Consider the following 20,810-nt stretch of genomic DNA (forward strand, 5'->3'; position numbering starts at 1 on the left):
ACTGGAGAAGGTGAGACTGTGCACATGCCCAAAGCTTCACTGCTCAGGAGTGACATCAGAGGTTTCATTCTCCGTGGGAAATAGACTTCATTAAATTGTTTAGCCAAGTCACTGAACAAATAAACAAGCAAACAACAATGAAAACAAGCCTGGGAGAGGATTCTGTGTCACAACATTACCTAAAATGTTCCCTTTACCACAAAAAATCAAGAGTCATGCAAGGAAACAGGAAAGTGTGACCAGGAAACAAAGCAAGAACCAGAAACTTCTAGTGAGAGGGCCCAGCTGAATTGAATTGTCTGCTTTTTCCTTCAGTTTTGTCAGTTTTAATATAATGTTTATCTGTAGGAATGTTAGAAACCAATGAAAATATATGCCTTGTTGTACGTTTGAGGGTAAACACACGAGGGAGCACAGACATCAGAGTGTATCTAACCGCCATTTTTGTTCTTATCACCATCTTATGCTAAGGAGAAGCTGGGTTGGTAGCTGGGGGCAAATGTTTACTACCTCATTCACAGCTACCACCCACAGGTAAGGGACAGGGGGAATTTGTTCCATCCAAGGCAGTATTACTAGGTTCCAGCATTTCTGTCATTCTCTCTGACTTCATTCTCTCCGACTTCATTCTTTCTGACTTCTCTGCATATACCTTTTTTTCCTTTGTCTGTGACCTATACTGAAACATGCATGCATTGGAATGGAATTCGGAGGGAATAAACTATGTACAGTTGAGATATCTTCTTAGTCTGTTTCACATGATATAATATCTTACAGCATGGTTCATGTACTAAGCAATTTATATTGGTCAAGATAGTGTAACGGTGAAGACTCAGGAACCAGACTGCCTGGGTTCAGATTCCAAATTTGTCACATCATAGTTGTGTAATCTTAGGCAAATTACAAGCTTGACCTCTTGTGCTTCATCTATCCTCATCTATAAAGTTGAGAGAATAGGACTTATCTCATAGTATTGTTGTAATGATTAAATGAATTTATACCTTCAAAGTGCTTAAAACAGTGCCTGGCACAGTTTAGTACTCAGTAAATTAGTATTTGGACTACAAATGAAGAAACCCAACTCAAACTGGCTTAAGCTAAAACGGGAATTTTTTGTTTCATGTAAAGAAAAGTTGAGGGAGGGAGAGCTTCAGATATGGTTGGCTTCAGGGACTCGAATGTTACCGGGAATCTCTTTCCATCTTGTTCCTACTTTTCCTCTGTGTAGGCTTCATTCTCAGGAGGTTCTCCTTACGTGGTGCAGGATGGGCACCAGCAGTACCACGCTTGCTTACATCCTACTTGCTAAGCCCAGTGAAAGGAGAGTACTGTACCTTTTCTAACAGTTCCAATAAAAGCCCCAGGACTGTGTCTCATTGGCTGGACTTGGGTCACATATTCATTGCTGACTAAGTCAACACAGCCGGCCAGATTTGGGTTATGTGCCCCACGCTGAGCAGTGGGGTCAGCCCTATTTGAACCACCTGGGCTAAGAATAGAGGATCAGTTCCCTAAGAGAAAGTTGAGGTGCTATTTGCAGAAAAACAGGCAATGAGGGCAAGGAAAAAAATCAAACACTTTTTCTTCTCTGGAGAAATAAGGATTTCTTGAGTTTATTTTTTAGTACTTTTTTTTATGTTTAGGTCTCAGATCCCCTTCTTTCCTGGTAGAAACTATGCTGATGTCATGACTATTTTCAGCACCATCTTCATCACCAATTCAAATGGTATCACCCTGACTTCCACTGTCCTAAAGAAGTTTTTTTTTTTTTTTTTTTTTTTTTTTCCTTCCTGCTCTCTGACCTTTGATGTAGAAGGAGCTTCTTGGATATTCTGATCTCAAATTTGTTTTTCTGTTTTAGCCTATTCTAGCAAGTTTTGTCCTCTGGTTCTGGATTTTAGCTCTCCCATGTTGATACCTCTTTTTCTGTTTTTAGTCATTCATATTTCTTAGACTTTGTGCTCTCCCCTCACCTTTATAGCTTTTAACAGCCCACCTGATAGCAAACTAGCCATTTTACCTCATAAAACATCTCTGTCTTGGGAATACAGCCTTTCTATTTTGCATGTTAAATTATATTTAATGCTGTGATTCAGCCTTTCTAATTTGGAGATTACTGCTAAAAACACAATCACTTTATGGGGACAGGAATTATTTTGTAGTGGGGTCTGTATCTAATTTTCCAACAGCTCATGTAGTCTGAAAGAGCAGACTCTCCTTTAGGAGAGATAGTGAGTTTTCTGTTACTAGAATTGCTTTTATATATAGGCTGCTTACATAGGAAACAAGCAAGGGGGTAAGTGGACTGGACTAGATGAATCTGAAGACATCTTTTAATCATCAGATTCTGATTCTGGTTTTTATGCATACTTATTTTATGCATAGGAGCATGATATACTGTCTTAAAATTATTTTTAAGGACAGACAAGCCTGTGATTAACAAATAGTTAATGTGTATATATTACCTCTAAATCTCTGCTATTTTATATCTCAAAACAATTTAAAATTTGGTACGTCAGTGATATACAGAATAAAATCAGTATATATCAAATGATGTAACTGGTGTATTTATTATTTTACCCAGTGAAACAAAAGTCTCAAGGTACGACTGTTTTGAAAATAACATTTTTTTTCTTTGAAGAGAAAACTTTATCTGTGGCTGCAGAATACTTGCTGTCTAATATATCATTGCTAATTAGTAATACAAAGGTACTTCAAAAAGTTAATGAAATATTCATATTATCTTTTAATTCAGTTTTTCCACGAACTTTTTGAAGTACCTTTGTGTGACTGAATAAAATTTTAAATGAGTCTTATACAGTGGTCCCCACTTATCCTCAGTTTCGTTTTCCATGGTTTCAGTTGTTTGCAGTCAACCATGATCCAAAATATTAAATGGAAAATTCCAGAAATAAACAATTTATAAGTTTTAAATGGCACACTGTACCGAGTAGTGTGATGAAATGGTACTGTTCAGCCAGGACATGAATCATCCCTTTGTCCAGTATATCCACACTGTGTATGCTACCTGCACATGAGTTACTAGCTCTCTCAGATTATCAGATTGAAAAAGCAGTATTTATAGGATTCAGTAGTGTCTGTACTAGGCATCTACTAGTGTTCTTGGAATGTATCCCCCAAGGATAAGTAGGGACTACTCTAGTTAAATTTATTTTTTAAATACTCAGTGTTGTTTTTGTGAAAGTTGTTTCATTTTTTCTAATTCATGTTTTTTTGTTAAAAGTCAGAGCAACCTCTGTCCTTCCCAGATATGGTTCACCGTGCCTATTTAAAGGACACTTGAGCACCAAAAGTAATGGTAAGTGAGGTACTCAAAATGGTAGCTTTGTTAAAAGATTGACTGTTTCCTTTATTTGCAAATTATATGACATGATGAAAAATTACTTCATTTAATGAATATTTGAACTTATAATTTTAATCATATAATATAGAAATTCTTGAGATTAAAGGATTTAGGAGTCCATGATTTGAAACTATTTTTGTGCCCTGGATATGTACTTGACTGCCTCCTGCGCCCCGCTGCAGCTGTAGCCCACCTCTGCTTTTGCCAGCAGACTACGCCAGTTTAAGGCAGGAAGTTAAAATGATGATGAGCAGGTGTAAAGACACAAGCACTGGAAAGAGAAAGCTGTGCAGAGGAAAAGAAGCACTTGAATAATCCATTTTCTATCAGAAACAAATGCTTATGGGCCTCTTCATCCAACTGTGTTTCTAGGTCCTGTGATGTTTTTGTATTTTAAAGTCTTCAAAGTAAATTTTTAATGTTGGTATTAAATTTTTATAATTATAGTTTAAGAGTTGTAAGTCTGGGTTTTTAGGCAAAATAAGTGAAAGCCTTTTTTTCCTGATTTAAGTGAAAAATCTTTTGATACTGTTATCTGCAAATGTAAAGGAAGGATCACACTCAGTTAACTCTCTTATTTCTTTGTATTATAGAGAGAGAGAGAGAGAGAGAGAGTGTGTGTGTGTGTGTGTGTGTGTGTGTGTGTGTGTAGCCAGAATCAACCATAAACTTTGAAAAATAATATTTAATGAAAATTGGAAATGAGATTTAAAATATGCATACATAGAAAAGCAGGATGAAGAATAATATGCAAGTTTCTAACCTTTTTTAAAAGAATATATTTGCAGAGCTGGTGTAGATACAGTGGTTGTAATGAGGCTGCCTTGGTTCTCTTCCAGACTGCATCCTTTATCAGCAACGTGGCCTTGAAGACCTAACTCATATCTCTGTGCCTCAATTTCTACTCTATTAAATGATGATAATAATAATTAGATAAGTTTATACAAGTAAAGAGCTTAGAACAATGCACGGCAAATGGTACCCATTCAGTAAATGTTTTTAGTAATAATAATATGGTGCTCAGAATTATTGTATATGCTTATCTTGTGCATAGAATTTCCTTAGAAGGGTGCATATAAAAAGTGGCAGAGTATAATTCTGGGAGGGGAGAGAAGGATCAGGGTAGAAGTTATGCCTATGTTAACATTTTATACTTGTATGTAAGTGCTTAACTATTTCTAAGATTTTTCTTTAACAGTTTGGAAGAGGTTCAAGGAGTTTAATGTCATGGAATTTCTCTGTGATTATACTTGTCTTTAAGATATTCCTAGTACTTCAAAAATAATGCAGTAAACTGATTTGTAGATTTTGTTTTCAGGTATAAAGTTGGAAATTTGCCTCTCAGAATATAATCTTTGTATAGGGTTTTGGGGCTTGGGATTCCCAAACTCCATGGATTGTTCAAGTATTAATAATGGTAACATTATTTTATAATCATAAGTGACTAAACATTTTTAGTTATGAGACTGACAGCTGTTGAAAAGAAATAGTTTTGCAAATGTAATAATATATTATATTCTAGAATCTCTTCCCCAAATTCTCAGGCTTGAAAAGTTTGAAGCCAAGTAGTCAGTAGCTCATCAGCATTATGAGTGCAAGATTAAGGCTAGGACATATTCAGTAGTACAAGGTTATGTCAGTATCTCTGTGATTGAATTTCAGGACATTTTATAAGAATAAGCTTAATAATCAGTAACTTGTTTACCTCATGATTTTTATATTAATTTTAAATATATAATGATTAAATATGTTTTAATTTTTAGCTTTTTGCACTGACTCCTCTTCTCTCAGACTAAGCACTCTCCAGCTGGTCAGGAATCACATGGCTGTTCACTATAATAAAATCCTTTCAGCCAAAGGTAAAAATGTACAAATATGAAATTTCTGTGTCCATTTTGAAACTCCAACTTCACTTCTTATTAGAATAAATCTATAGCAAAAATGTTTGGTATAGTGAAATATCAGCTATTGACTCTATATATGTAGCAAATTCAGAATGTTATTTTTGTTAACCATAGTTTGAAATCTGTATAATGTCTATGTTATTTCATTTTACCTGTTATCCCTAATATTATTTTGTTGTTAGATATTGCTCTTAATATAATAAAAGTTTATGATCTTTTTTTTCAAATCTACTAAAGAGGTTACACAAAGAAGATGCTAGCTACTATTCTTTTTTTTTCCTTTTTTATCTTTATTGAGATATAACCTACATACAATAAAATAAAATAATTATAAGTGTAGTTAAATATTTTTTAAAATGCATACATGTTTATAAGCACCACCACAATCATGCTATGAAACAGGTGTCAGCTAACTACAGCTCGAAGGCCAAATCCTCCTGCCACCTGTTTTTGTACAGCTCATGAACTAAGTGTGGTGTTTACATTTTTAAATGGTCGCAAAGAATCAAAAGAACAATATTTTGTGACATGTGAAAATCATGAAATTCAAATTTAATTGTCTGTAAACAAGCACAGTCTGTTCATTCTTTTACACATTGTCTATGGCAGCTTTTGCACTAAAAGGCGGAGTTGACTAATTATAGCAGACTGTATTACTCTGCAAAGCCTGAAGCATTTACCATCTGGCCCTTTACAGAAAAAGTTTGCTGACCCCGATATAGAACATTTCCATCACCCTAAAGAGTTTCCTTTAGTCCTTTGCAATTAATTCCCTCCCCCGCAAATCACTGGCAACCACTGATCTGCTCTCTGTCACTATAGTTTTGCTTTTTCTAGAATTTTGTATAAATGGAATCATACAATATGTATCTTTTTGCTTCTGGCTTCTTTCAATTAGCATATTTTTGAGACTAATTCATGTTGTGTGTATCAGTATTTCTTTTATTGCTAAGCAGTATTTCATTTAATGAAATAAATGAAATTTATCAATTCACCAGTTGGTGGGCATTTGCATTGTTTTGACTCACTTTTGGCTATTAGGAATAAAGCTGCTATAAACATTCACATACAATCTTTGAACATGTGATTCCATTTCATTTGGGTAAATTTACTCATTAAGAGTGGAACAGTAAGGTAATACAATATGTTAAGTTTATATTTAACTTTTAAGAAGCTACCAAACTGTTTTCTAGAGTGACTATCCCATTTTGTATTTCCATTACTTCTAAATCCTCAGCAACACTTGATCTTGGCAGTCTTTTTTAGCCATTCCAGTAGATATGTAGTAATATCTCTTCATAGTTTTAGTTGCATTTCCCTGATGCCTAATGATACTGAGCAACTTTTCTTATTTGTCATCTATTTATCTTCTTTGGTGAAATGTGTGCTCAAATCTTTTGCCCATTTTTAAAAATGGGTTGTTGTTCTCCTTAGTATTAAGTTGTGAGAGTTCTTTATATATTAATTACAGGTCCTCTATCAAATATATGTTTTGTAAATATTTTTTCCCAGTCTGTGGCTGGTCTTCTCATTTTCTTTTTAAGATTTTTATTCTGTAATCATTTTTAGACTTATAGAAAAGTTCAAAAACAATACAGAGAGTTCCCTTATATCCTTTACCCATATATTGGTACAATACTAATAACTACAGACCTTATTTGAATTTCACCAGTTTTTTATTAATGTCTTTTAAAAATTAATTTTCTCATTTGAAGAGCTAAAGTTTTTAAATTTTCATATTTTATAATGTTTCTATTTTTAAATGGTTAAAAAATAATATGTTATGACGTGGAAATCATGTGAGATGAAGTTTAGTTTTTCTTTTTTATATAGTTTGTGTTTTTCATATTCAGTTCATGAAATCTTTGCCTCATGTTAGGTCACTAAAATTTTCTTAATGTGTTTCCTTCTGTAAGTTTTATACTTTTGGCTCTTACATTTAAGTTTAACCATTTTAAGTTAGTTTTTATATGTTACAATACAAGGATCTTTTTTTTTTTTTTTTTTTTTGCCTATTTATATCTGCATTTTCCAGTACCACTTGTTGAAGAGATTATCCTTTCTCTATTAAATTGCCTTAGCACTTTTTTTTTTTTTTTTTTTTTTTTAAAAGATGACCAGTAAGGGGATCTTAACCCTTGACTTGGTGTTGTCAGCACCACACTCAGCCAGTGAGCGAACCGGCCATCCGTATATGGGATCCGAACCCGGGGCCTTGGTGTTATCAGCACCACACTCTACCGAGTGAGCCACGGGCCGGCCCCAGCCTTAGCACTTTTTGAAAGCCGGTTGACCACGTATATGGGTCTGTTTCTGGACTTACTTTTTGGTTCTGTTGATCTATATGTCTATCTTTATGCCATACCATACTACCTTAATTACCATAGTATTAAAATAAGTCTTGAAATCAGGTAGTGTAAGTCCTCCATTTTTCTCTTTTTTGTTAAGGTGCATGATAACAGTAGGTCTGTGATGCTCAGTTCATTTCTTCTTCAGTCTTTCTTTCATTTTGAATAGTTTATATTGTTATGTTTTCAAGTTCACTAATATTTTCTTCTGCTGTATCTAATGAGCCGTTAAACCCAATCAGTGTACTTTTTATCAAGGATATTATATTTTTTGTCTCTAGAAGTACAGTGAAAATCAAAACAAGAAACTGCAAGTTCTGAAACTTTTCGTGATTTCCATATTTTGTATTTGTTGTCATTTATAAATATGAAGAGTATTATCGAACAACTAATTTTTCTCTTTCAGCTGCCGTAGACTGCTCAGTTCCGGTAAGCGTGAGTGCCAGCATCAAATGTAAGTAATTTTTGGCATCCCTTTTCTAAAAAACTACAGTAAAATACATGTAACAACATAAAATTTACCATCTTAACCATTTAAAAATGTCCAGTTCAGTGGCATTAAGTACGTTTGTATTGCACTGTGATGCAGACATCACTACCATCCATCACCAGAACTCTCTTCATCTTGCAAAACTGAAACTCTTGTACTCATTAAACAATAACTCCCTTACCCCAAACCCAGACCCTGAAAACCACCATTTGGCTTTCTGTTTCTGTGAATTTGACTACTCTAGGTACCTCATGTAAGTGGAATCATCGAGTATTTGTTCTGTTGTGACTGGCTTATTTCACTTAGCATAATGTCCTTAAGGTTTATCCATATTGTAACATGCCAGAGTCTGCTTTTTTTTTTTTTTTTTAAGGCTGAATATTTCATTGTGTGTATATACCACATTTTGTTCATTCAGTCATCAGTTGATGGACACTTAGGTTGCTTCCACCTTTTGGCTATTGTGAATAATGCTTCTGTGGATATGAGTGTGCAAATATCTCTTGAGACCCTGCTTTCAAACATTTTAGGTAAATATCCAGAAGTAAAATTGCTGGATTGTGTGGTAATTCTATTTTTAATTTATAGAGGATCCACCATACTGTTTTCTATAGTAGCTGCACCATTTTATGATCCCACCAAAAATGCACAAGGATTCTAGTTTCTCCACATCTTCCTCAAAACTTGTTACATGCTATTTTTTTGATAGTAGCCATCCTAAATGATGTTAACATATTGCCTTTTTAGAAAGTGTTTCTAACTTTTAAAAATTATCCATAAGTATGAAAGAAGCTTGTATTGTATTTCTAAGTTTAGGAACTTAGAATTGAGCCCAGCTTTTGCCACTGAATGACTGTGTGACCTTGGATAAATTATTTAACTTCTCTGGATTTCATTTTTCTAATATATAAAAATTTGGATACTACTAAAAGGCTTGCCAAGGTTTAAGTTCTAGAAGTCTATGGTTATCACTGCCTACATCTTATTAATATATCCTAACTGGGATATCCTAGTTAGCTCAGTTGGTTAGAGCACAGTGTTGATAATACCAAGGTCAAGGGTACAGATCCCTATACTGGCCAACCTCAAAAAAAAAAAAAAAAAAAAAAACCCAAAAAACTATAACTGGCACTTTTCTTTCCCCAGATAAATATTGTCTACAATTTATATCCTAATAGCCTAGCTAATAAACATGATAATTACATGTATTTGAAAAGCCATATTGACATATAATATATAGAATCCTGATATATCTACCCTTTGACCAAATATTTCCATTTTTAGAAATAATCAGACCACTAAATTTGAAATTCTTATTTAAAAATTACTGAAGGATACCATTTGAGGCCTTCATTTGAGTACAAGTTAAGAAATGTATATTTAAAAAATAGCCAAAGAGCATAGATATCATAGGCTGTGACTGTCCTATTAGTAATCACATAAAAATCAAAATATTATTAATTTTAAGTTTAGTATTTTCCTAAGTTACTATTTGAATTGTGTATAGTTTAACTGAGAGAGGATTTCTATATTAAAAAATAAATATCAGCCAAAGGTAGTCCATGCTAAGTGGTGAGTGAATGAGAACATAGATTGGAGAAATGCCCCCTTGGGTGCAGTGTAGGCAAGATCGCAAAGAGCAGGATTGGTTAGATTCATCCCTTCTTTTAGTGGAAGAAATAGGACTTAAGGCAAGCCAGAAGCCACCAGCTGCCATTCAGGGAGCACAGCATCTTTGTCAGGCCTTGTGTTTGGCACTTTGTATTCTCCCCCTTCTATTCCCTTTATGTTTGCAACAAACCATAGTGTAAGCTTTCATATTTGTGAAGAAAATTTTGGGTTTAAATAATTTTATAGGAGGGGAAATGCCATTATAGGCAAGAGTAGAGACTTTTGAGTGTATATTTTTTTTTAAACACTGATTTGTTCACAGCACACAAGTTACATCCTAATAGCCCCACTAATAAACCCTCTTTTGTGAAATGAAAGGTAATAAGATAATTTCTTAGGACCTTTTCAAATTTTTAATTTCTGTGCTTTATATTTTTGTATCATAATAGTAACTTTTTTATAGTACAAAAAACTGGCCGAATATTTGCATGCTTTAAAAATCTGAATCATTTGAATTAAGATGGTTTTACCCAATTGCCATTAGAGCACATAATCCTTATTATGCACATACTCTAATTGGGAAAGCTTTGCTAAATTTTTATACTGGTATTAATTTTCTGAACAACAGATATATAAAAGAAAATTATCTCTTTTTTAAAGTCATGTGATAAAGAGGCTGAAAGTATATATTAATCTTCTTACTCAACCAAACACTTGGATTTAATGTTCACTTTTCACATGTCTAGCCTGGTCCCGGTACTACTGTGCACACCTGTCTTGGTTCCAGCACACCTGTGCATCCCCAGATTTGGTGCTCCTGCACAGCCCACTTAGCCAATGTGCTCACACACACCCACAGATGAAGGTGTGTTTCCTACAAAAGTCTGGAAAAAATTAAAAATTTTTAAAAATTTAAAAATTAAGAAATAAAAGAGCCAGTGACATGCTATCTGTAAGAGACTTACTGTAGATTTAAAGCCACATATAGGCTGCAAGTGAAAGAATGGAAAAAGATATTTCATGCAAATGGTAACCAAAAGAAATCAGGGGTGGCTGTATTTATATCAGACAGAATAGATTCTAAGTCAGAAATTGTCTCTAGAGATAATGAAAGTCATATAATGGCAAAAGGGTCAATTCAACAGGAAGATATAACAATTATATACACACCCAATATCAGAGTTCCTAAATGAATAAAGCAAATATAGACAGATCTGAAGGGAGAAATTCACAGCAATGCATTAATAGTAGAAAACTTCAGTACTACTCTTTTGATAAGGATAGAACATTCAGACCAAAAAATCAGTAAAGAAACAGCTGACTTAACACAATAGACCAAATGAATCTAACACAGAACTTTTCATCCAATAGCAAATACACGTTCTTCTGAAATGCACATAGGACATTCTTTAGGATAGATCATATTAGGCTACAAAACTAGTCTTAATATATTTAAGAAGATTAAAGTCATTCCATATATTTTTCCAACCACAATGGAATGAAACTAGAAATAATAACAGTAAGAAAATGGTAAAATTCACAAATACATGGAAACTAAACAACATATTCTTGAACAACCATTGAGTCAAAGAGACAATCAAAACAGAATTTAGGAAATTCTTAAGATAAATGAAAACACACATATCAAAACTTTAAGATGCAACAAAATTAGTAATAAGAGGGAGGTTTATAGTGATAAATGCCTACATTTAAAAAAGAAAATAAAGACTTCAAACAATCTAACTGTACACCTCAAGGAACTAGAAAAAGAAAAACAAACTAAGCCTGCAATTAGAAGGAAGGAAATAATGAAAATCAGAGCACAAATAGAGAAAAGAAAAATAACAAAAAAATCAGCAAAACTAAGAGTTGGTTTCCTGGAACAATAAACAAAATTGATAAACCCTTTGCTAGACTAAGAAAGGAAGCAGACTTAAGTAAAATCACAAATGAAAATGGAGATATTAAACAGATGTCTCAGAAATAAGAAGGATTGTAGGGATTATTATGAACAATTATACACAAACAAATTGGATAACCGAGAAGAAATGGATAAATTCCTAGAAACATACAACCTACCAAAACTGAATGGAGAGGGCCAGCCCATGGCTCACTTGGGAGAGTGTGGTGCTGATAACACCAAGACCACAGGTTCAGATCCCTATATAGGGATGGCCGGTAAGTGCACTTGGGAGAGTGTGGTGCTAACAACACCAAGTCAAGGGTTAAGATCTCTTTATTGGTCATCTTAAAAATAAAATACTGAATGGAAAAGTAGAAAGCCTGAACAGACCAAATAACAAATAAGGAGATTGAATCAATAATCAAACACCTCCCAACAAAGAAAAGCTCAGGACCAGATGGCTTCACAGGTGAATTCTAGCAAACATTGGAAGAAGGATTAATACCAGTCCTTCTTAAAATATTTCAAAAACAGAAGAGGAGAAAACACTTCCAAACTTATTTTGTAAGGCCAGAACTACCATGATAGCAAAGCCAGACAAAAATATCACAAGAAAAGAAAACTACAGGCCAATATCCCTGATGAACATAGATGCAAAAATATTCAATAAAATACTAGCAAACTGAATTCAACAGCACATTAAAACAATCATATACCATGACTAAGTGGCATTTATCCCTGGGATGTAAAAATGGTTCAACACACACAAATCTGTCAATGTGATATACCATATTAACATAGTGAAAACTAAAAATCATATAATCATCTCAATAGATGCAGAAAAAGCATTTGACAGAATTCAAAAGTAATACATGATAAAAACTCTCAACAAAATGGGTATAGAAGGAGCTTACCTCAACACAATAAAGGCTGTCTATGAAAAGCCCATAGACAGTCTCATAATCAGTGGGGAAAAACTGAAGGCTTTTCATCTAAGATCTGGTATATGGCAAAGATGTCCACTGTTGCCACTTTTATTTAACAGAATAATGAAAGTCCTAGCCAGAGCAATTAGACAAGAAAAAGAAATAAAAGGCATACTAATCATAAAGGAAAAAGTAAAATTCTCTCTGTCTGAAGATATGACATGGTCGTATATGTATAAAACCCTAAAGACTCAACAGAAGAGAACTTTTAGAATAAATTAACTCAGTATAGTTTCAAGATACAAAATCAACATTAAAAATTAGTGGTGTTTCTATACACAAACAATGAACTTAAGAAAACAATATCATTTGCAGTGGCAACAAAACGAACAAAATACTTAGAAATAAATTTAAGCAAAGAGATAAAAAGCTTGTATACTGAAAATTATAAAATATCAATGAAGGAAATTAAGGAAGACACAGATGAGTGGAAGACATCCCATGTTCATGGATTGGAAGAATTAATATTGTTAAAATGTCTATACTCCCCAAAGTTTTCTACAGATTCATTGCAGTCTCTGTCAAAATCCCAATGGCATTTTTTACAGAGATAGAAAAAAACTCTAAAATTCATATGGAACCGCAGAAGATCCCACATAGTTGAAGCAGTCATGAGCAAGAAAAACACAGCTGGAGGCATCACACTTTCTGATATATTTCAAAATTTATTACAAAACTGTAATAATCAAAACAGAATGGTACTGGCATAAAAAACACATTAGACCAATGGAACAGAATAGAGAACTCAGAAATAAATTTATACATTTACATGCATTTCCGGATCTTCAACAAGGCTGCCAGGAATACACAGTGGGGAAAGGATAGTCTCATTAATAAGTGGTGCTGGGAAAACTGGATATTCACATGCAGAAGAATGAAATTGGACCCTTATCGCATACCGTATACAATAATCAGCTCAAAAATGGATGTAAAACTTAAATGTAAGACCAGAAACCATAAAACTACTAGAAGAAAACATAAGGAAAAAGCCTCTTGGCATTGGTCTAGGCAATAATTTTTTTACATGACCCCAAAAGCACAGGCAACATAAGTAAAAATAGACAAATGGAATTGCATCAAACTCAAAAGCTTTTGCACAGCAAACAATCAACAGAGTAAAAAGGCAGCCTACAGAACCAGAGAAAATATTTGCAAACCATAGATCTTATAAGAGGTTAATATGCAAAATATACAAGTATAAGTAACTAATACAACTCAGTGGCAAAAAACATGCTGATTTAAAAGTGGACAAAGGACCTGATAGACATTTCTCAAAGGAAGACACTTGTATGTATATGAAACAAGTAAATGAAAAGGTAATCAACATTACTAATCACCAGGAAAATGCAAATTAAGACCACAATGAGATAACACCTCATTTCTATGAGATTGGCTGTTATTAAAAAGATAAAGTATAACAAGTGTTGGTAAAAATCTTTGCACACTGTTGGTGGGAATGTAAGTTGGTACAGCCATTAGGGAAATCAGTAGTGTAGAGGTTCCTCAAAGAAATTAAAAATAGAACTACCATATGATCCAGCTGTCCCACTTCTGGGTATATATCCAAAGGAAATGCAATCATTATGTCAGAGACATCTGCGCTTTCGTGTTCATTGCAACATTATTCACAATAGCCAAGATAAGGAAAAATCTAAATGTCCATTGACGGATGAATGGGTAAAGAAAATGTGTGTGTGTGTGTACACAATATAATATTATTCATCCTTAACAAAAGGAGACGCTGTCATTTGTGACAACATGGATGAACCTGGAGGACATCACACTAAGCAAATAAGCCAGACACAGAAAGATACATACCACATGATCTTACTTACATGTGGAATCTAAAATGGTCAGCCTCATAGAAACAGAGAGTAGAATGGAAGTTTCAAGAGACTGGGGGAAGGAGGAAATGGGGAGATGTTGGTCAAAGAGTACAAAGTTTCTGTTATGCAAATTAAATAAATTCTGGAGAGCTAATATTCAACATGGTGGCTGTAGTTAACAGTACCATATCATATACTCGAAATTTGCTAAGAGAGTAGATCTTAAGTGCTCTCACCAAACACACACACACAAAAAAAAGGAAGAAAAAGAAAAGAAAATGGTAACTAAGTGAGGTGATGGATGTGTATCTTGGTTATGGTGATCATTTCACAATGTATGTATATATCAATATCAAGTTATGTGACTTAAATATATACGACCTCAATAAAGCCGAAAAGTTACTATGTAATAATATGATCTGATATATGCAAACTTAGATTAAATGGCTATCTTGTCAAGACTGGAAAGAACATATTAAGCAAAAGTAGGACACTCTATTGACTAGAACAATGAGACTTGACCACAAGAATATGCATATATTGGGCTGGCCAGTTAGCTCAGATGGTTAGAGTGTGGTGCTGATAACACCAAGGTCCGGGGTTCAAACCCTGAACCATCCAGCTGCTCCCCCACACCTCAAAAGAATAGGCATATTTTGTTATAAGACAGAAAGACTCAATATAATGTGGATGGTAATTAAAAATTTTTAGTTAGTTTCTAAATTCAGTGTGAGCTCAATTAAGAATTAAGATCCAAAAATGAATGTTGTTCATATTACCCCTTGACAAATATTTGGAAATTAACCTAAATAAATAAATATGAGAAAATAGCCAGAAATAATCTGAACATGAATAGAAAAGAATGGCAGCATAGCCCCACTGGGTATTAAAGTATTTTAGGACTGGCTGGTTAGTTCAGTTGGTTAGAGCACAGTGTAATAACACCAAGGTCAAGGATTCAGATCCCCATACCGGCCAGATGCAAAATTTTTTTTAAAAAAGTATTTTAAAGCTTTTTCATCATCCTAAACTCTGTACCCATTAAGCATTAACTTATTGTTATTCCTTCCCCCTAGTCTCTGGCAACCTCTGCTTCTGTCTCTGAAATTTTTTTTAAATTTATTTTTCCTTACTTGACCCATAATAATTGTATATATTTATGGAGTGCAATAGAGGTGATGGTTACATGGCATTGTGAATATAATTAATTCCACAGAATTGTGTGTTTAAAAATAATTAAAATGACAAATCTTATGTTATATGTATTTTACCACAATAAAAGAAAGTGTTTTGAAGCTGCAGCTATTTAAAAGTCTGGTACTAACAAAAATATGTTAATGAAATCTGAATAAATACATATATATAATTTTGAAGTGAGATTAAGTACATATAGGAACTTTATATATTTAAAAGGTAGCATGTTAAGTGTGTGTTCGTATGTGAGTAATAAATATTTAATAAGTAGGAATATGACAGTTGAGTACTCATTTGGGAAATAAAAGTTAATATAATTCTCCAATTTGCTCCTTTTTCTTTATTAAATTCTAGTTGGAACCCTAATAGATATTTTAAAATATGAAGCCAGAGAGTGATCTGAATTTTAAAATATGTAGCCAAAGGGTAGCAAGAAGCCAAAGCACACTTACATTCAAACTCTAAATAGTAGTATGTTCTTAGCTTCTATTTTCCAGAGTGGAGACACATTCACACCGACTAACACTACTTTTTTCTTCTGCTTTATTTTTTTCTCATTCACAAAGTTAGATTAGCTCAAAACAAACTTGAAAACAAAATACTCTCTTGAGTGGTAAAGTTGCATTAAAAATATTACAATACGTAGTTCTTTCTATGGAGAGTTCAAGTTCTGGACTTGATTTGAGTTCACCTATTAGCTCTGTAGCTGTTTAATTGAGGATAAAGGAAAATTTGTCGCTTATTGTTCTTATAGTAGTTTTTGCTTAGTAGTTTTCTTAAAGTGATGAGATGCATTTTATTTCTCTATCGAAAGTAAAACAACAAATTTTAAAAATAAAATTCAGATTCACCAATTTAAAATAATTATTTTGCATAATATCGTGTTTAGCTCATTAGAGTTTATTCACTGATTAATTCAGCAAATATTTCTTCGGCCCCTATGAACATAGGGTTAAGGGCTAGAGCTAACGAGGTGAACAAAACAAATTTCCTGCTTTTATAGAGCTTTCACTGTAGTTGGAGGAGACGGATAATAAGCAAATACAAACAATAAATACAGAATATGTTAGACGGTGATACATGCAAAGGAAAAAAAATGAAGCAAGATAAGGGAAATTAGGAGTCTCTTTGAGGAGAAGCTCTCACTGGTAAGGTGACAATTGGGCAGAGACCTGAAATAATTGAGAGGCATGTGGCTCTCTGTGGAAAGGGCAGTCCAAACAGAGGAAAGTGAGTATAAAAGCCTTGAAATGGCATCATGATTGGGGTATTCAAAAATCAGCAAGGAGAGCTGTATAGCGGGAGTGAAATTAAGCCAACTGAAGAGTGATGGATGGGGTTGCTGAGGTGGGATGTTGGTGCAGATCATATAGGGCTATGGCCATTGCAAAGACTCCAGTCTGGATAAAATTGGAAGCCATTGGAGAGTCTTGAGTAGGGGAGTAGCAAAGCCAATTTAACTTTTAAAACCATCTCACTGGCTACTGTGTTGAGGATAGTCTGTAAGGGGCAATTGTAGAAGCACAGCGAGCAGTTAGAAGACAGTAATCCAGATGAGAAATAATGGTGACTTGGACCAGAGTGGGTGCAGTGGAGAGAGAGCGAAACGGTTGGATTCTGGAAACATTTCAGATGTGTGTGAACAGTATGTACTGATGGATTGGATGTGGACAGAGTATGAGAAAAAAGGGTGAGTCGAGGATGAGCCCCAAGACTTAGAACTGTCAACCAAAAGGACAGAGTTATGATTTCCTGAAGTGCAGAATATGATAGGAAAAGATTCGGGGGAAGAAGTGAGTGAGTAGTTCAATCTTGGTCGTTTTAAGTTTGAAGTAAATGCCCATTAGAAATCCAGTTAGAGATCCTGTGGACGCAGCTGGAGTGCGAGTCTTCAGTTAGGAGAGAGTTCCAGGATAAAGACAAAAATACAGTTGACAGCGTGTAGGTGGCATTTAGAGAGCTGTTTCCATTTTTTGTTTTTAAAATTTAGACTTCCCTAGTGCTTAGTTATCCATTGTATTTTCTTCTTTCAGTCAGTTGAGGTAGTATTTTTTCTTTTTTGCGATATAAACAAAGAAAACTGTGATGACTATGAGAATTGCAAAGATTGTAGTCTCTAATGTGTAACTAATAATCATTATTACTTCCTGTAATATAGAGCTGATGTTCATTGTAATCAATTTGGCTAAGTTAGAAACAGGTTTTATAGACACCTAAAAAAAGAAGTAAATGTCTGAATCTGAGCCATCTCTTGTTCTAAGATACACTTGACTCTTCTGTCATACCAGACTACTGACTTGATCATTTCAACCTTTGTAGTATCTAAACTGGAATATAGTTTGCTAAGTTGTTTAAATAATTCCATATCATAATACATTAGATAGGCTTTGCTTTATATAGCACTTAGAAAAAATAATTTACATACCATAAATTTCACCAATTTTTAGTAAATTTACAGAATTGTGGGACCATCACTACAAACCAATTTTCATCACTCTATGGAAATCACTTGTACCCATTTGCAGCCACCCTCTATTTTCACTCTTAGCCTCAGGTGACCATTCATCTACTTTCTTTCTCTATAGATTTGCCTTTTCTGAACACTTCCATATAAATGAAATCATTTATGTGGTCTTTTGCAGACTTTTCACTTTGCACAATGTTTTTGAGACTCATCCATGTTGTAGATGTCTCTATTAGTACTTCATTCCTTTTTATTGATAAATAGTATTCCATTACTTGGATAATACTATATTTTGTTTGTTCATCAGCTGATGGACATTGTACTGCTTTTACTTTTTTTTCTATTGTAAATAGTGCTGTTACAAACATTTGTGTACAAGGCTTTTGTGTGGACATTCGTTTTCTTTTCTTGGGTAAATAGCTGGGAGTGGAATTGCTGGGTCACATGGTAATATTATGTTTAACTTTTTAAGGAACTGTCAAACTGTTTTCCAAAGTGACTACCATTTTACATTCTTACTCTAATGTATTAGGGTTTCAGTTTCTCCATATTCTTGCTAACCCTCATTATTGACCATCTTTTTTATTATAGCCATTCTAGTGAGAGTGAAGTGGTATCTTGTGGTGGTTCTAATTTGTATTTCCCTTATGACTAATAATGTAGGGCATTTTTTCATGTGCACATTGGCCATATGTTTATCTTTGGTGAAATATCTATTCAGATCTTTTGCCTAGTTTTAAATTGGGTCATTTGACTCTGTATTATTGATTTGTAAGTCATTTTTATATTCTTGATACAAGTCCTTTACTAGATACATGATTTGCAAATATTTTTCCCCATCTGTGACTTGCCTTTTTATTTTCTTACAGGCATAATTTTTAAAAGTGTAAAAGTTTTCATTTTGTCTAATTCAAGAGTTTTATAGTTTTAGCGCTTATGTTTAGCACTGTGATCCATTTGGAGTAGATTTTTGCAGATGGTTTGAGGAGGCTTTACTTATAAATGAATAGGTTGGATTTGGTAATACAGAAGAACATTTTTATAAGTAATAGTGCCTAAGGACTCATATTTTTTTACTCACCTGTTTTACCTATGAGTAAGATAATAGACTTGACTGAAAAGTTTAATTTACTCCACAAACATTATCATCTGCTGTAATTTAGTACATTCATTGAGCAAGTATTTGAGGATAGAATTAGCTGAAAATAATATTTCAGTCTACATTTTAAATGACAGATACACATTTACTTAGCGTGCTTATAATTTTTCTTAATACTTATAGTTGAAACTTTAAATTAGTATACATATAAATTACCTTTGTTTTTTAAACTTATAGAAATTTTTATAAATAATTTTTTTTTCAAATCAGGGTGATTTGAAACTTAAAATTATCTTGTCCATTTTGTTGCATTGGGATAAATTCCAATAAAAAAGAGTATGATAGATTTTTAATTTTATATGAAAATACAATTCATTTTACTGATAGTCAACCTTCTACTTAATTCTGAAGTTTGGCTGGCTTTCATTTTGCTGTTTTGAGTCTTTAAACAATGATAACTCCTTGATAATGAATTGGTGCCTGACTTAAAAGCACACTGAAGTGTGAAACCACTTTTTTGTTTGTGTTTGCTAAATGGATAGCAGTTAAGTGAAGTATAAGTCAGTTGCCCTGATTGAAAATCATGTTTTTAAAATGTAACATGACATCATTTTTAAAAGTCATATAAAACTTAATTTTTTTTTTTTTTTTAAAGATTACCAGTAAGGGGATCTTAACCCTTGGCTTGGTGTTGTCAGCACCACGCTCCCCTAAGTGAGCTAACTGGCCATCCCTGTATAGGATCCTAACCTGTGGCCTTGGTGTTATCAACATCACACTCTTCCGAGTGAGCCACAGGCCAGCCCTAAAACTTAATATTTTAATAGCATATAATAGTATTGACAATAATATTTCACTTGGGGGGAAAGTCTGTGGACTAATTCAAACTTTGTGCATTTGGTGATTACACAGTCACAAACAAATGGCTAAATGTTTCTAACCTTCATATCTCTATGAGTATCTGCTAGGAATTGCTTTCTTAAGCCCTTAGGCTTGGCCAGTTGTCAAATTTTGTTTGTGCTCTTTAGTTAGTCCACTTAAGACTTTCTGTAAATTAAATATTTGTTATTATCTCTTTATGCAGGAAAGTATATGGATTTTTATTTACATTTTATATTGTAGTGTAAACATTTAGAACAAAAAAGATTTCACTTATTTGTCTTACAAAGGAGCAATAAATTATTTTTTCTGTTTTGTTCCATATTTTAAAAGATCTGTTTCCCCCCTTAGATGCAGATCAACAACGAAGAGAGAAACTCAAAAAGGAATTAGCACGATGTGAAAAAGAGTTCAAATTAAATAAAACTGCAATGCAGGCCCATTCTAAAAATAATTCCAAGTTATTATTTAACACCCTCCGAAAGGTAAGATAGTATTTTTACTTTTTAAAAGCAAATGTTTCTGAGGTACTTCATTAGTGGTGCAACCTGACTTTTTGGTAGCATGATTACTGTAGGTTAGTGTGGGCAAACTTTTCCTGTAAAGAGCCAGATAGTTAATATTTAGGCTTTTCAGGCCATGTAGTCTGTCATAACTATGAAAAACAGCCATAGACAATTCATAAATGAATGGGTGTAGCTGTGTTCCACTAAAACTTTATTAACTGAAAAAGACAGTGGGC

At 33.6% G+C, this 20,810-nt stretch overlaps 1 protein-coding gene across 2 annotated transcripts in view; it reads left to right on the forward strand.

Annotated features, from left to right (window-relative positions):
* SPATA7 (spermatogenesis associated 7) overlaps window positions 1-20,810 on the forward strand; it is a 36,452-nt gene that overhangs the window by 2,792 nt on the left and 12,850 nt on the right. The window contains exons 2-5 of one of the 2 annotated variants that reach the window (XM_063090934.1): window positions 3,245-3,319; window positions 5,128-5,223; window positions 8,023-8,070; window positions 20,420-20,553. In XM_063090934.1, the coding sequence (XP_062947004.1) occupies window positions 3,245-3,319; window positions 5,128-5,223; window positions 8,023-8,070; window positions 20,420-20,553 (353 nt within the window). The remainder of the gene's footprint in view (window positions 1-3,244; window positions 3,320-5,127; window positions 5,224-8,022; window positions 8,071-20,419; window positions 20,554-20,810) is intronic. The other variant, XM_063090935.1, reaches the window with a different exon arrangement.

The sequence above is a fragment of the Cynocephalus volans genome, chromosome 3, assembly GCF_027409185.1.
Source record: "Cynocephalus volans isolate mCynVol1 chromosome 3, mCynVol1.pri, whole genome shotgun sequence".
Lineage (NCBI taxonomy): Eukaryota > Metazoa > Chordata > Mammalia > Dermoptera > Cynocephalidae > Cynocephalus > Cynocephalus volans.